The following is a 15,146-nucleotide window of genomic DNA, read 5'->3' as shown; positions in this document are numbered from 1 at the left end:
GCTTTATTAATGCGGGATTTATACACTCTGGCAAAGCATTCAGTGGATTAAAAGGGAATTAATGGGCCCTTCCTCCGTCATTGCGTCATTCAAACTGGATTTAGCTGCAATGTTTTGCGACAGATGTTCGCCTTCAGAAAGCCAAGAACGAAGAATAATCGCTGGATGATAGAGGTGAGTGGTCAGAAGTGAGTTCAGTTAAAGCGGTCTTTATTTTTCTATTTCAACCACTGTTTACATAACATAATAACAATAATATAATAATAATAATAACTTCATCTTTCATTTTTAGATCCTATCTTGTCATTAATTTAAATTAAAAGATTGTACATAATGTGTTAATTTTGTCTTTGTCTGAAACAATGTTTTTTGACCGCCATAATTTGGCTGGTGTTTAAAATGTAGTCATAGGGAGTCAAATGCCTGCTGTGTAAACTCTTCTCCTTGTAAGAAAGTAAGAGTCAAATACCAACAGGAAACACAACTCATTGCCACAGCACAGGATTATTGTCTTTCACAAGCCCAGTTGATACAAATCGTTATCTGCTGCAAACCAATTAAAGGCAAAAAAAGTATTTTCCCTTTTTTTATTAAGTTGTTTTAAATGGTTCAGACGAGGCAACAAGTCTCACATTGCTCTGTGGACAATTATTAAAAACTGAATGAGTTCCAATATCAACAGTCTGCTTTCCCCTTTTTGATGTTCAGCTTCTTTTAACTATTATTCAGGAACTGGAAAGATGTAACCACTGCCTGTTGAACGCTACCTTCCTAGTACTCTTCCGCCTCCTCCTCCTCTCCAACACTGTCGGTGCCCACCTCTTCGTAGTCCTTCTCCAGGGCAGCCATATCTTCTCGGGCCTCAGAGAACTCTCCCTCCTCCATGCCCTCACCAACGTACCAGTGGACGAAGGCCCTCTTGGCGTACATCAGGTCAAACTTGTGGTCAAGACGAGCCCAGGCCTCGGCGATGGCTGTGGTGTTGCTCAGCATGCACACGGCCCTCTGGACCTTGGCCAGGTCTCCTCCAGGAACCACGGTGGGGGGCTGGTAGTTGATGCCCACCTTAAAGCCCGTGGGGCACCAGTCCACAAACTGGATGGTGCGTTTGGTCTTGATGGTGGCGATGGCGGAGTTGACGTCTTTGGGCACGACGTCACCGCGGTACAGCAGACAGCATGCCATGTACTTGCCGTGGCGTGGGTCACATTTCACCATCTGATTGGCTGGTTCAAAGCAGGCGTTTGTGATCTCTGCAACTGACAGCTGCTCATGATAGGCCTTCTCAGCTGAGACGACTGGGGCGTAGGTGGCCAGGGGGAAGTGGATGCGTGGGTAGGGCACCAGGTTGGTCTGGAACTCAGTCAGGTCCACATTCAAGGCACCGTCGAAACGCAGCGAGGCAGTGATGGATGATACAATCTGACCAATCAGCCTGTTGAGGTTGGTGTAAGTGGGACGCTCGATGTCCAGGTTCCTGCGGCAGATGTCGTAGATGGCCTCGTTGTCGACCATGAAGGCACAGTCAGAGTGCTCCAGGGTGGTGTGGGTGGTCAGGATAGAATTGTAGGGCTCCACCACAGCTGTGGAAATCTGGGGAGCGGGGTAAACAGCAAACTCCAGCTTGGACTTCTTTCCGTAGTCTACTGAGAGGCGCTCCATCAACAGTGAGGTGAAGCCAGAGCCAGTTCCTCCACCGAAGGAGTGGAAGATGAGGAAACCTTGAAGCCCAGTGCACTGGTCAGCCTGTGGAGGATGCAATCAGGAGGCCATGTCACAAGGTTTTTCACATTTCATGCATTAAATTTGTGGTTAGACGTGGGTATTTGAAGACAAATATCTGGACATGTGCTGCTCACCAGTTTGCGAGTCCTGTCAAGAACCAAGTCGATGACTTCCTTGCCGATGGTGTAGTGACCTCTGGCGTAGTTGTTGGCTGCGTCTTCCTTCCCTGTGATCAGCTGCTCAGGGTGGAACAGCTGGCGGTAGGCTCCTGTACGTACCTCATCTGGATGAAATATAATCTTTTCATTTCATTATGTGATTCGTTGTATACTATGCCCTAAAGACACACTCTCTCTCTCTCTCACACACTCTCTCTCTCACTCAGTACTCATTTATATTTAAATTAGACTAGTTATGGTGATTTATTTTTAAATTTGGTATTAAACCAAAAATCCACACATTCAAGTGATCAAGATAAAAAAGCTTCAGTTGATTTCCTTACCTATGACTGTCGGCTCCAGGTCAACAAAGACAGCCCTGGGAACATGTTTTCCAGCTCCAGTCTCGCTGAAGAAGGTGTTGAAGGAGTCGTCCCCTCCTCCGATGGTTTTGTCGCTGGGCATCTGTCCATCGGGCTGGATGCCGTGCTCCAGACAGTAGAGCTCCCAGCATGCATTGCCCATCTGGGCGCCGGCTTGGCCAACGTGCATGGAGATACACTCACGCTGTACAGAAAAAAAGATTCAGTAGATTTCATTGCTCCAACTGCTCAACAAATTGAAATGTGCTGAATTCAATTTCGGCTAGCAAGTCTATTCAGACTCGGAACGAATGCCTACAGTAAGTGCTAGACCACAGTGTCAATAACATACAACTGATAAGTATTTGTGAAAGCACCCTGTACAACTGCATGTATCTACACAGATCATCTTTAATTGTATTGCACAAATCAAACACTTCCATGTAGTGATCACCAAGTGGAGTAGAATTGCCTAAATGGATCAGGATAGTGAATTTGTACAGGCTGAATTTCTGTGAACTGAGGAGATTTGTGGCAGACCCCGGTGCATAAGCCCAACCTTAAACCCCAGAATAGTTCAGCAGTAACATTGTACATATTGTGGTTAATCTTAACTGCATTGCCCTGTTTTTAAGGCTAAATTAAAACAACTGGAATAACAACCAAGCTTTTTGGGATGATGCAGGGTGAAAACCGCACCAGTTCTAACAAACCATGTGAAGATTTTCAGGTTCATCTGTACAGAAACGTACCATTTTTACAATTTGTCAGGCTCTCTAATACGTCGTTTGGCAAACAATCTGGAGAAGGGACACAACTACAAACAGGAGAGAAATAAATTTTTCAAAGTGGGAAACAATACCAAAATAAATGAGCGAAGCACACATCTGGATGTTGATACGTATTTGATACTTATCATCAATTATCAATCACAACACGTCAAATACAAACAGAACGCTCATCCAGAATTGGGAATGGGTAATAAATATATTGCAAAATACTCAATTCCTGCTTTCCAGGAACATTTGGGGGTAACAATTAGTACCTTTATAAAGTGACTTAACAAAAAATTGACAATTCCTGGTAAACCTGTAAAAGTGTACTGGCCCTGTGTGGCCGGTTGTATGTATGAATGTGCTCAGAGTTGAGTTTGAAACGGAAGCCTCATATCACTCAGCTTTATAGGGGGACAGTTGTGACATCACAAAGATGTCACATGATGACGCCTATCACTTTCCATTAAGATTGGGTTTGTGCAGAAAAATAGATAAAGTATATCTGTTTCTCTGCTGCACTTAACCCAAGATGTCGGAAAACTCTTGGGTAAAGTTTTGGCACAAAATCTGAAAATGTCATAAACCGTTAGCTGTTGTTGCTGTATTCCCCATTCACACATACGTACCTGTTATAAGTTACGAGCTTTAACTCTTTCTCGTCCAGTGGTCTCCTCTAGGTTCTGTGCCTTTAGGGCCTTCAAGATGCAATTGAGGGGTGGACTCAATAAGACATCAGAGTCCAGTATTATATATACAATGCAGTAATATGCAATTGGAGCACTTAATAATAAGTTCATACATAAATGTTATCTGCTGCAAACCAATTAAAGAAAAAACACAGGAATTTTATTTTTATTTCGTTGTTTTAATGGCTCAGATGAGGCAGCAAGGTTCTCATAGCTCTATGGACTGTCTTTATTTAAAACAGAATGTCAATGATCCGTTTTCCCCTATTTGGTAGTCCGTTTCTTTGAAGGCTACTTTCTAGTACTCTTCTCCCTCGTTCTCTTCTCCAACACTGTCAGCACCCACCTCTTCATAGTCCTTCTCTAGGGCAGCCATGTCTTCCCGGGCCTCAGAGAACTCTCCCTCCTCCATGCCCTCACCAACGTACCAGTGGACGAAGGCCCTCTTGGCGTACATCAGGTCAAACTTGTGGTCAAGACGAGCCCAGGCCTCGGCGACAGCTGTGGTGTTGCTCAGCATGCAGACGGCCCTCTGGACCTTGGCCAGGTCTCCTCCAGGAACCACGGTGGGGGGCTGGTAGTTGATGCCCACCTTGAAGCCCGTGGGGCACCAGTCCACGAACTGGATGGTGCGTTTGGTCTTGATGGTGGCGATGGCAGAGTTGACGTCTTTGGGCACGACGTCACCGCGGTACAGCAGACAGCAGGCCATGTACTTGCCGTGACGTGGGTCACATTTCACCATCTGATTGGCTGGTTCAAAGCAGGCGTTTGTGATCTCAGCAACTGATAGCTGCTCATGATAGGCCTTCTCAGCTGAGATGACTGGGGCGTAGGTGGCCAGGGGGAAGTGGATGCGTGGGTAGGGCACCAGGTTGGTCTGGAACTCAGTCAGGTCCACATTCAAGGCTCCGTCAAAGCGCAGTGAGGCAGTGATGGATGATACAATCTGACCAATCAGCCTGTTGAGGTTGGTGTAAGAGGGACGCTCGATGTCCAGGTTCCTGCGGCAGATGTCGTAGATGGCCTCGTTGTCGACCATGAAGGCACAGTCAGAGTGCTCCAGGGTGGTGTGGGTGGTCAGGATGGAATTGTAGGGCTCCACCACAGCTGTGGAAACCTGAGGAGCGGGGTAAACAGCAAACTCCAGCTTGGACTTCTTTCCGTAGTCTACTGAGAGGCGCTCCATCAACAGTGAGGTGAAGCCAGAGCCGGTTCCTCCACCGAAGGAGTGGAAGATGAGGAAACCTTGAAGCCCAGTGCACTGGTCAGCCTGTGGAGGATGCAATCAAAAGGTCATGTGACAAGGTTTTCACATTTCATTGTTTGATCCGTGAGGTGTGAGAAGAGGCCTATCTGGACATGTTGTGCTGCTCACCAGTTTGCGAGTCCTGTCAAGAACCAAGTCGATGACTTCCTTGCCGATGGTGTAGTGACCTCTGGCGTAGTTATTGGCTGCGTCTTCCTTCCCTGTGATCAGCTGCTCAGGGTGGAACAGCTGGCGATAGGCTCCTGTACGTACCTCATCTGGATAAAATAATGATTTGTTAAAATGTCTTTCACACCACTTGGAGTTTGGGCATTATCTTGCACTAATGTGATACAGCGTAGGAGTCAAAGCACGCACAGTAGCCAATAACTTGTTGATCATTGTTTTTGATAAACTGTGAGAACAAGCAGATACTACAATTTAAAAAAACAAATGCATTCAAATTATACAATTACAACCAGCTTCAGTTGATTTCCTTACCTATGACTGTCGGCTCCAGGTCAACAAAGACAGCCCTGGGAACATGTTTTCCAGCTCCAGTCTCACTGAAGAAGGTGTTGAAGGAGTCGTCCCCTCCTCCGATGGTTTTGTCGCTGGGCATCTGTCCATCGGGCTGGATGCCGTGCTCCAGACAGTAGAGCTCCCAGCATGCATTGCCTATCTGTACACCGGCTTGGCCGACGTGCATAGAAATACACTCACGCTGCACAAAAACAGACTCAATTCAGACCACCAACTGCATGTCTTGCACTTACATTTTTTGTAATTTCATAGTACGTGTCTGAATTTAATTTTGTCTACGCTGCAAACACAGAGTAAACCAGCCATTTGTACCAAACCCGGGGAGAGTTCATTTCTTGTGGTTATTATAGTTCAGTTATTACTGTGCAATGTTCCAATTTAGACAGAATATGCACACTTTGCACCTTTGCAAATTATTTTGATCAGTCATATGCAATGTGATTTGGAGTGTAATCATATGAATATTCAAATTAGTACACTTTGAAAATTTCCCAACACAGCAGAGACAAAAAGCTTCACCCCCTTCAGATGGACATAGGCAGTCAGAATATTCAAATATTAACCTCATCCCATTATTGAGGAAATTTAACAAACTTTTGGACAAATCCTCTCATTCAATAAACTACTGCAGATAAGTATTGCAGACAAGTGCTATATATATTTGGCACAAGACAGGGATAAGCATTAGAAGTAAGGTGGGTTTGAACTATATGATTCTATGAACTGTTATTATAACAGTTTTCTTGACGTCCCATAGCAAGGTACAATGAATAATTAGGTACTGTAATACATCTAACCATTACTTTATTTTTTCATCACAGACCCTCAGATAGGCAAGTACAAGGATATTTTGGCATTTCGGGCAAGTATAAAGTTCAGTGATAGCTTGAAAGCAAAATAAAAGAAACATTTTGCATATAAGAAGCTGAAGTTTCACAATCAAGGTGAGAACTATCAGTAGTGATGAAAGGTTTGGCTCTTTTTTGAGATTTCGGTAATGAGTCACTTAGTAAAGAATAAAGAGTACATTTTCAGACTCAGATAAATGATGGAGCGATGTGTTCCTACAAACCATGTGTCATCTACCTTTTACTTTGGATAAAATTTGTCTGCATTTTTCATGTAAACGATCTTTTCTTGTTCAGTAATCAGCCACAACAGATTAACCAGATACAACAATGAGCGGGCTCTTCTACAATCACACGCAAATACAGTACTGCCAGAAATGATTTGAAACAAATCAAAATTCTAGATTTTGTTTCAAATGAGATGAGATTCATCTCTGCAGAATCTTACCATTTTTGCAGGTTTTCAGGCTCTAGGACGTAGTTCAGCAACCAATCTTTAGAAGTGACACAACTACAAATAGCACAGAGAAATACATTTTAAAAAGTGGAAAAAATACCAGCACACATCCATGATGATGCAGAGCTTGCGTAGTTCTGTCAGACAACTCGACACAAGATTCCAATGCCTTCTTGGCTGGCCTATTTGAGCAGCCAGTCCCGCCAGCCCTACCTGCTTTGCTGCCTGCTTTGCTGCCTGCTTGCTTTCTGCGTTGCTGCGCTCCTTCCACCTCCTCTTCTATCTAATGGGGAGATTTTCAAGCTCATCTCTCATAGTTCTAGCTTCACCAAGTATGCCTATTTTTGCTGTACAACTCGCCAGGAGTGATGAGCCTAGACGCCAAACTCAAACAACGCATAATAAATACAGATCATCTTAAAGTAGATCTAGGAGTCGCCGTTTGTCAAGAGTTGACTTAAAATCATTCATATGCATCTTTTAAGCGAAAATACGGGATTCATCAATATGTTCTCGCTTGAATTTGTTCTTACTTAAGGAACAAATTCAGAACTGCCTCATGCTACTCGTACATGAAGTTTGATTTTGATGTGTTGATGAAGAAGGAGTGACCGCTGACGCTGGCTTGATTAAAATAATAGGTTTATTACAAAAGAACAGCATCAGACCAGACTTGCCATGGTTGGTCCGGGAGAGAACAGAGCCGGAAGTATTCTCTGCCGGATGGAACTAGGGAGTGTGCTTTTATGCTTGTCCAGAGACAACGTTGCCCATCTAATTCCAATCTATGGGTCACAGTTCACATTCCATCTCCCTTATCACCGGGGCCCCTGGCAATGGGCTCTCTCTCTTGAGACCCCTGGCACTGTCTGTCAGTAAATATCTTATACAATGGGTACTTTCTTGGGACGCCACCCATTCCAGACACTTCACACAAATGATCAAGACTCTGCCTCGGTGTATTAATTCCAATAGCTCCGACTACATTCTAGGCCCATCAATTAACGCCAGTGTACATGCAGTTGATTAACTTTACACACAAGCTATAAAGGATTCACATTTATCTCCAAGCAGGTGCAACAGCGTTAAGCTCTTGTAGAGGATAATTCTATACTGTATGCGCCTTGCTCGAGATCTGTTTATTGAGCGATCAATGGCTGTTCAGCTGGTTTCGACTTTACCGCGTAACCTAAAATAAAGAAGACTGAGGTGACCTCAGTCTCCAGACCAACCCCCCTTTCACCTACATAATGTCCAAGACCTCGCACCATCGGCTTCATCAAATTTCCATATGACGAAAAAGCACCAATCACGTGTAGAGGGATTCATTGCTGGGATGCAGGCACGGTTGGAGCGGTAGATTGTACCAATTTTTGCATCAAAGAGAAAACAGCATATGCTGCCTCCTGTACCAGTCACTTAGAGGAGACGCATTTTCTGGCTTCAGCTTCCGAAATGTATATTTCAGCGAACTGTTTATTTTATCTTTAGGGGCCATGGTTGAACCTTTTCAATGTATCTCTGCATCTTTTAATTGGATTAGAGATTTTCCGGATGGCAAGACAACCCAGGTCAATATGGGATTGGATGGAATGCGACAAGGAAGGCTGATCAGGCTGTTACTATTTAGTTTTATCGTCAACAATATACAGTATTCCATGTGATACAGCTAAACCTTAGTCAGCCTCTTATTGCTGATGATGGGGCAATGTGGAAGAGGGGAAGAAACATGAAGCATGTCATGAAGGAATTAATGATGCAGACCGTGGGCCCTAACCTGTTAAAAAATTTGTAAGAACCAAGGAAGTAATTGTCGCTGAAATTAAGGTGGATGAGTATGAAGTTGGAAATATATGGAAGAAATATGGAGAGGGCGAATATCTTTTTCGTTTTTCGGGGTGGTCTTTGATTCGAGGCTTACATGGGCTCAGCAAATAAACCAAGTCGGTCACCTTCACTATAAATCTCTATAGGCATCATTTCGTAAAAAATGTATTATGGTAGTACAGTATGCAGTGGCAGCCAAAAACCCCTCCAAAAAAGGGGTTTTTGGCTGCATAGTTGGCTGCGTTGTTTCATAGAAAGCTCCGGTTAATGCTGAGTTTCTAGGAGAATTGTTTGTTCTATTTCCACCACTGCAGCGGCGCTAACCTGCTGCATCCCTGCATCTCACAAGACATGACATTGAAGAAAACAGCGAGTGTGAGTGTGTGTCTGTGTGTGTGTGTGTTTGTGTGTAACTGACTGCACAACTGACAGCACACAACCTGCGTGTGCGCGATTGACAGCACACAACCTGCGTGCGTATGACCAACAGCGCACAACCTGTGTCGTCCCTCCTCACTGACCATCGGGCTCCAAGCGCTGGGCTTTATAGGGGGGAGGATCACATGATGATGCCCCCTGGTTGCCGCAGATACCGGGGGCCGGGCTAGTCGGGGAATTCCCCTGACGTGTTTATATTTGTTGCCATGGCGATTGGCATCACGGGCCGCGTTTGTGCCGACGGGTGAAGAGACGTACCTGGCTGTGCAGCAGAGGCACTGCTTCCCTGCAGGGGACCTCTCAGGGGAGAATTCGGCAAGAAAGCCCATTTGGTCGGCCCCAAAGCCAAAAGGGAGGGACTCTCTGCAAGACTCGGGTCAAATCAAAAATTACAAGTCCGGGGGTTATCCTCGATTCTGATTTGAGTTTTAGCTCCCATATTAAGTAAGTGACCAGCATTCTTTCATATTAGGGACATTGCCAAAGCCCTTCTGTCCCGGAAAGATGCTGAAAAGCGAACTTGTGTGTAAATCACAAATCGACTGGACGACTGCTGATCTTCCTCAAAAGTCCACTGACGCCTCAACGTATTCAGAATTTACTAGACTTAACAAAAACAAGAATGCAAAACATCACTCGAGTTTCAGTTACACTGCATTGTCTTTCCTTTAGAATTGTTTTTGAAGTCCTCTTGTATACAAAGCTCTAAATTACATTGTAGAATCCCTGGTCTCCTATGCCGTCTTCTATGTTCTTGGTAGGTTATCTTGTGTCTATTTTGTCAATTCTGCTCCTTCACGACCTTCGATGTGCTATTAAGGGTGCGGCCTAATCCTGTTCTTTTGGGCTCAATTCAGTTTCTTTACAAACTTCAATATTTAATTGGGGCTCGGCCTTAATCAAAATGCAGTATCTTCTCCATAACGGAATACTGGTATGACAATTAGGGGCGGGGCCAGATTTTGTCCCCCCTTTACTGTGGTAGTAGATTGGCATAATTCGGTTCCTTTCCAAACTTCAATATGCAATGCCGCGAGACCTTAAAATTCTGTATTGTATTATTGGAAGAATGGTTGCACAAAGGACTATTTATAAATTAAAACATCTAACTACAAATGCAGGAATCTCTGTGTTTGCCAACAACCGTCAACCAAGCCAAACGACAACCGTTCATCCGATCTACCTCACACTTGGCGGGTGTATCGCTGGTTCCCCAAAGACGTGCATTGTAGAATGTAGTGCAACGTAGACACACAACACGTGTAATATTTATAAACAACGAGCAGAGTGAGCGGCTCGGCTCTGTGCAAAAGACGCGGGGTGCTTTGTGACTCCATCACCCAATTCCACGGAGGGGGGCAATTTGTGACTGGCATTCAATCGATCCCTCTGGGATCAATAAAGTACCTATCGATATCTGTGTTGTCTTCATGAATTTAACAGTATGTTACAAACGATTAACAAACAACATTTTTTTTTATTTTTACTTTGAGTGTAAGAAAGAACGAGGTGCATTCTTGATGCCGGGGGGTTCACAAACAACACATAAGAACTAGTAATGAAATGTAAGAAATATCACAATAATGATCACAATTATTTTTCCAACTAGAAGAGCAGTAAATTAAAATAGAAAGTGTTGAATGTATGTATATTATTTTTAGTGCAGGGTTTATATTATATGCACATACACTGTATATAGTTGTGAGTTTGTGCAAATTGCCGGTGTAAACATTAGTCCCGAGGTATTAAAATAGTCCAAATCTTGAGACAGCTATCTCCTATAAGTCATCATCTGGTTATTTTTGTGGCCACACAGGGACGGATGGTATAGATTGCCGCAATGCCGTCCTTTATGCCGCACGCAGTAAAGGACACTGCGGCCATGCTGACTATAAACCAGGCTTAGCTTAATTGATCCTCCCTAAGTTCTATTATGTCTATAGTTTAACATTCTGTGAAATTTTTTTGCAAAGTCATCCTTACATTTGGATAGACTGCCATTTTTACCTAGTTCCAAGAAAAATATGGCTTACATATAAAACATATCTTCATTTTCAAGATTAGGGCCTATCTTGTCATTAGTTTATCCCCATAAATTTATGAATATATGGTTAAGTATATCAAGTTCAGGTGGTTATTTGTCACATACACAGTGAAATGTCATAACACCTGGTGATTAGGCACAATAAGCTTTAAAAACTACTAAAATGGGCGGTTGTGCCACAATCACGATTCTGGGTTCTAGAATGATGTCTGTGTTGTATTAAATATACATTTAAATCCACCTAAATGAAACTTACCTCCAGCACTTACAGTATGTGCCCATTTTGTCTTAAGTGTGAAAAATACACCATACAATAAAAAGACTGGTGTTAAATACACTAAGCGATTCTAGAAAAGTCACACCTGGCAAGGGTGTGTAGGTCTTTGGAAGTCGAGTCTAATGTCTTCCAGAAGGGAACACGCTCAACTGCCACAGCACCTGACACAACCCAGTTCAATAACTTTCACCCACTAACAAATTAAAGACAAAACAAAAAAAACCCAGGAACTTTCATTTTCTTTTTTTAAGTTGCTTTATTGATTTAGATGAGGCGGGGAGATTCTCATAGCTCTATGGAATGTTTTTAAGATGGAATGAGTTCCAATTTTAATAGTCTGTTTACCCTTTAGGAGTTTTGGCTGCTTTAACTAACCAGGAAGTGGAAAGAGTACCTTCCTAGTACTCTTCTCCCTCATCCTCCTCTCCAACACTGTCGGTGCCCACCTCTTCATAGTCCTTCTCCAGGGCAGCCATGTCTTCCCGGGCCTCAGAGAACTCTCCCTCCTCCATGCCCTCACCAACGTACCAGTGGACGAAGGCCCTCTTGGCGTACATCAGGTCAAACTTGTGGTCAAGACGAGCCCAGGCCTCGGCGATGGCTGTGGTGTTGCTCAGCATGCACACGGCCCTCTGGACCTTGGCCAGGTCTCCTCCAGGAACCACGGTGGGGGGCTGGTAGTTGATGCCCACCTTGAAGCCCGTGGGGCACCAGTCCACAAACTGGATGGTGCGTTTGGTCTTGATGGTGGCGATGGCGGAGTTGACGTCTTTGGGCACGACGTCACCGCGGTACAGCAGACAGCAGGCCATGTACTTGCCGTGGCGTGGGTCACATTTCACCATCTGATTGGCTGGTTCAAAGCAGGCGTTTGTGATGTCAGCCACTGACAGCTGCTCATGATAGGCCTTCTCAGCTGAGATGACTGGGGCGTAGGTGGCCAGGGGGAAGTGGATGCGTGGGTAGGGCACCAGGTTGGTCTGGAACTCAGTCAGGTCCACATTCAAGGCTCCGTCAAAACGCAGCGAGGCAGTGATGGATGATACAATCTGACCAATCAGCCTGTTGAGGTTGGTGTAAGAGGGACGCTCGATGTCCAGGTTCCTGCGGCAGATGTCGTAGATGGCCTCGTTGTCGACCATGAAGGCACAGTCAGAGTGCTCCAGGGTGGTGTGGGTGGTCAGGATAGAATTGTAGGGCTCCACCACAGCTGTGGAAACCTGAGGAGCGGGGTAAACAGCAAACTCCAGCTTGGACTTCTTTCCGTAGTCTACTGAGAGGCGCTCCATCAACAGTGAGGTGAAGCCAGAGCCGGTTCCTCCACCGAAGGAGTGGAAGATGAGGAAACCTTGAAGCCCAGTGCACTGGTCAGCCTGTGGAGGATGCAATCAAAAGGTCATGTGACAAGGTTTTCACATTTCATTGTTTGATCCGTGAGGTGTGAGAAGAGGCCTATCTGGACATGTTGTGCTGCTCACCAGTTTGCGAGTCCTGTCAAGAACCAAGTCGATGATTTCCTTGCCGATGGTGTAGTGACCTCTGGCGTAGTTGTTTGCTGCGTCTTCCTTCCCTGTGATCAGCTGCTCAGGGTGGAACAGCTGGCGGTAGGCTCCTGTACGTACCTCATCTGGATGAAATTAGGAGGAGTACAAATTTGTTTTGCACGGCCCTTGAAATTTGCCCCCTATCTTTCCACTGCACTAATACAATTACATGCCAGGAATAAAATCAAAATTTCCAACATCTGCAAGAGACGAGATTACTGGCTTGAATTTTCAAAATAAGTCGTCAAGACTAAACAAGATCAATCTATTAAAGCTCATGTGGTACAAATTTCTTAACTCAGTGTCCACAGCACCATGAGGACACGGTGCCTGTTCAGGCTTTAAGTCTCAAGTCAAATAGAGCATTGATTTCATTGATTTTTTTTTTTTAGAAGAAACCATAAAAAGAAAAAACATAAATGACACCAACAAAGCTAAATTAAACCAGCTTTGGTTATTTTTCTGAGCAATAACTGTTTCATTATGCAATTTGTTGCATACTATGCCCTGAAAACACTCTAGTCTCACTACTAGTTATGGGGAGTTATTTTTTCAATTTGGTATTAAACCAAAAATCCACACATTCAAGTGATCAAGATAAAAAAGCTTCAGTTGATTTCCTTACCTATGACTGTCGGCTCCAGGTCAACAAAGACAGCCCTGGGAACATGTTTTCCAGCTCCAGTCTCGCTGAAGAAGGTGTTGAAGGAGTCGTCCCCTCCGCCGATGGTTTTGTCGCTGGGCATCTGTCCATCGGGCTGGATGCCGTGCTCCAGACAGTAGAGCTCCCAGCATGCATTGCCCATCTGGGCGCCGGCTTGGCCAACGTGCATGGAGATACACTCACGCTGTACAGAAGAAAAGAAAGAGAAAAGGAAAAAAGAACATTTTTTTTTTTTAAGATTGACTCAAATTACAATGTGTAGAATTACATTTCCATGAACAAGTCCATTCATTCATAGCTGTGAGGAATACCTGCAATGCGCCACTTGGTCCATTCCATTCAGCTGATGACTCAGACATTAATCCAGCTGGTCACTCCATTTTATCGGACCGCTAATATAAATCCCTACTATCCTACGAGCTGCACATACTCGTGCGCAACGCTGCGCACTCTCTGCTTCTACTGTACAATACACATTTGTATTTCACCGGCTTCGCCCATTCTGATCATTACTCTACGTCCTTTGTCTTGCACAGCCCTTTAGAGGTGACTCTGGTGCTCGTGTGAGGTGACGGTATAAAATATCCTAAAGCTGGATTTTTTTTTTTTTTTTGGCGGAGGGGACATCATTTGCTGCAGAAGCTCAACCCCGACCAGAGCTGTTCGTCAGCGGAACGAGAGGGGTGGGGGTGGGGGGTGCGGCCACTCCCTGCACCCACCGCCAAGGCCGCCGCTTTGTGCACCGCACCAACATGGCCGCGTCAGCTCGCGCCTCCGAGGCCGGGGCGATTCCCCCCCCCCCCAAAAAAACCCCTCGTTTCCCTCCTTTACGGCACGTGGTCGGGTTTCTCTTCATTTATTAAAAAAAAAAAAAAAAAAAAAAAATATGTCGTAAAAAGGTCATCGCATCGCGCTGTTTCACAAGATAAATCAGAATTTAAAAAAAAAACAAAAAAACAACAAAAACCGGATTAACTACATTTTTTGACGACACTGTCTGCGACAGACCCCCCCCCCCTCCTCCACCACCTCCTCCTCCTCCTCCTCCTCCTCCTCCCATTCGCCATACTGCCATGGTGACTCGCTCTCTGAACATATACATGCGAAAAGGAATTTAGAGGGATGAGTTAAATCCCCCCTGATCCACGTATCGACCCCGGCACCTGTATCTTTACTAACTCTCCCAAAATCCGTCAAAATACCGTTTTTCACGGAAACGAAACGATTCGTACTCGGGTTATTGATTTCATTGTATTTTTTTTATTTTATTTTATTTTTTTAAATAACGCGCACGTTCAAAACACATTTTTCTCCTTAAAACCAATCTAAAACGACAACGTCACTCTGCACAGAAACTCACCATTATTGCAGCTTTTTTTGTTCTCGTCCTTCTTGCCGACGTTTAAGATTCGGTGGATGAAGGGTGAAGTGCGGGGCGCTCGGAGAGGCGGCCCTTATATAGACACCGAGGTGGGGGCGGGCTCCAACCCGGTCTGCTCCGAGCAGCAGCCAATCAGAGGAGGGGTATTATGCTGCGCTCCTCGGAGG

At 44.7% G+C, this 15,146-nt stretch overlaps 3 protein-coding genes across 4 annotated transcripts; all 3 read right to left on the bottom strand.

The window, feature by feature from the left end:
* Positions 1-771: 771 nt before the first annotated feature.
* Positions 772-2,450, bottom strand: LOC307247977 (tubulin alpha chain-like; the record flags this gene model as incomplete). Its single annotated transcript, XM_080024154.1, has 3 exons — positions 2,228-2,450; positions 1,860-2,008; positions 772-1,746 (listed from the first exon to the last, which is right to left on the bottom strand). The coding sequence occupies exons 1-3, from the start codon at positions 2,433-2,435 to the stop codon at positions 772-774; spliced, it is 1,332 nt and encodes a 443-aa protein (XP_079880280.1). The 5' UTR covers positions 2,436-2,450.
* Positions 2,451-4,005: 1,555 nt separating this feature from the next.
* On the bottom strand, positions 4,006-5,680 carry LOC307248094 (tubulin alpha chain-like; the record flags this gene model as incomplete). Its single annotated transcript, XM_080024323.1, has 3 exons — positions 5,458-5,680; positions 5,086-5,234; positions 4,006-4,980 (listed from the first exon to the last, which is right to left on the bottom strand). The coding sequence occupies exons 1-3, from the start codon at positions 5,663-5,665 to the stop codon at positions 4,006-4,008; spliced, it is 1,332 nt and encodes a 443-aa protein (XP_079880449.1). The 5' UTR covers positions 5,666-5,680.
* A 5,960-nt stretch (positions 5,681-11,640) lies between these two features.
* Positions 11,641-15,014, bottom strand: LOC307227267 (tubulin alpha chain). 2 transcript variants are annotated; one of them, XM_079996539.1, is made up of 4 exons: positions 14,959-15,014; positions 13,560-13,782; positions 12,869-13,017; positions 11,641-12,763 (listed from the first exon to the last, which is right to left on the bottom strand). In XM_079996539.1, the coding sequence occupies exons 1-4, from the start codon at positions 14,959-14,961 to the stop codon at positions 11,789-11,791; spliced, it is 1,350 nt and encodes a 449-aa protein (XP_079852665.1). In that variant the 5' UTR covers positions 14,962-15,014; the 3' UTR covers positions 11,641-11,788. The 2 variants fall into 2 exon arrangements, with proteins under 2 accessions (XP_079852665.1, XP_079852666.1); XM_079996540.1 differs by lacking the exon at positions 14,959-15,014 and adding an exon at positions 13,910-13,950.
* Positions 15,015-15,146: the final 132 nt, after the last annotated feature.

The sequence above is a fragment of the Zeus faber genome, assembly GCF_960531495.2.
Source record: "Zeus faber genome assembly, chromosome: 2".
Classification (NCBI taxonomy): domain Eukaryota; kingdom Metazoa; phylum Chordata; class Actinopteri; order Zeiformes; family Zeidae; genus Zeus; species Zeus faber.
This window is presented reverse-complemented; position numbering and strand designations above follow the sequence as displayed.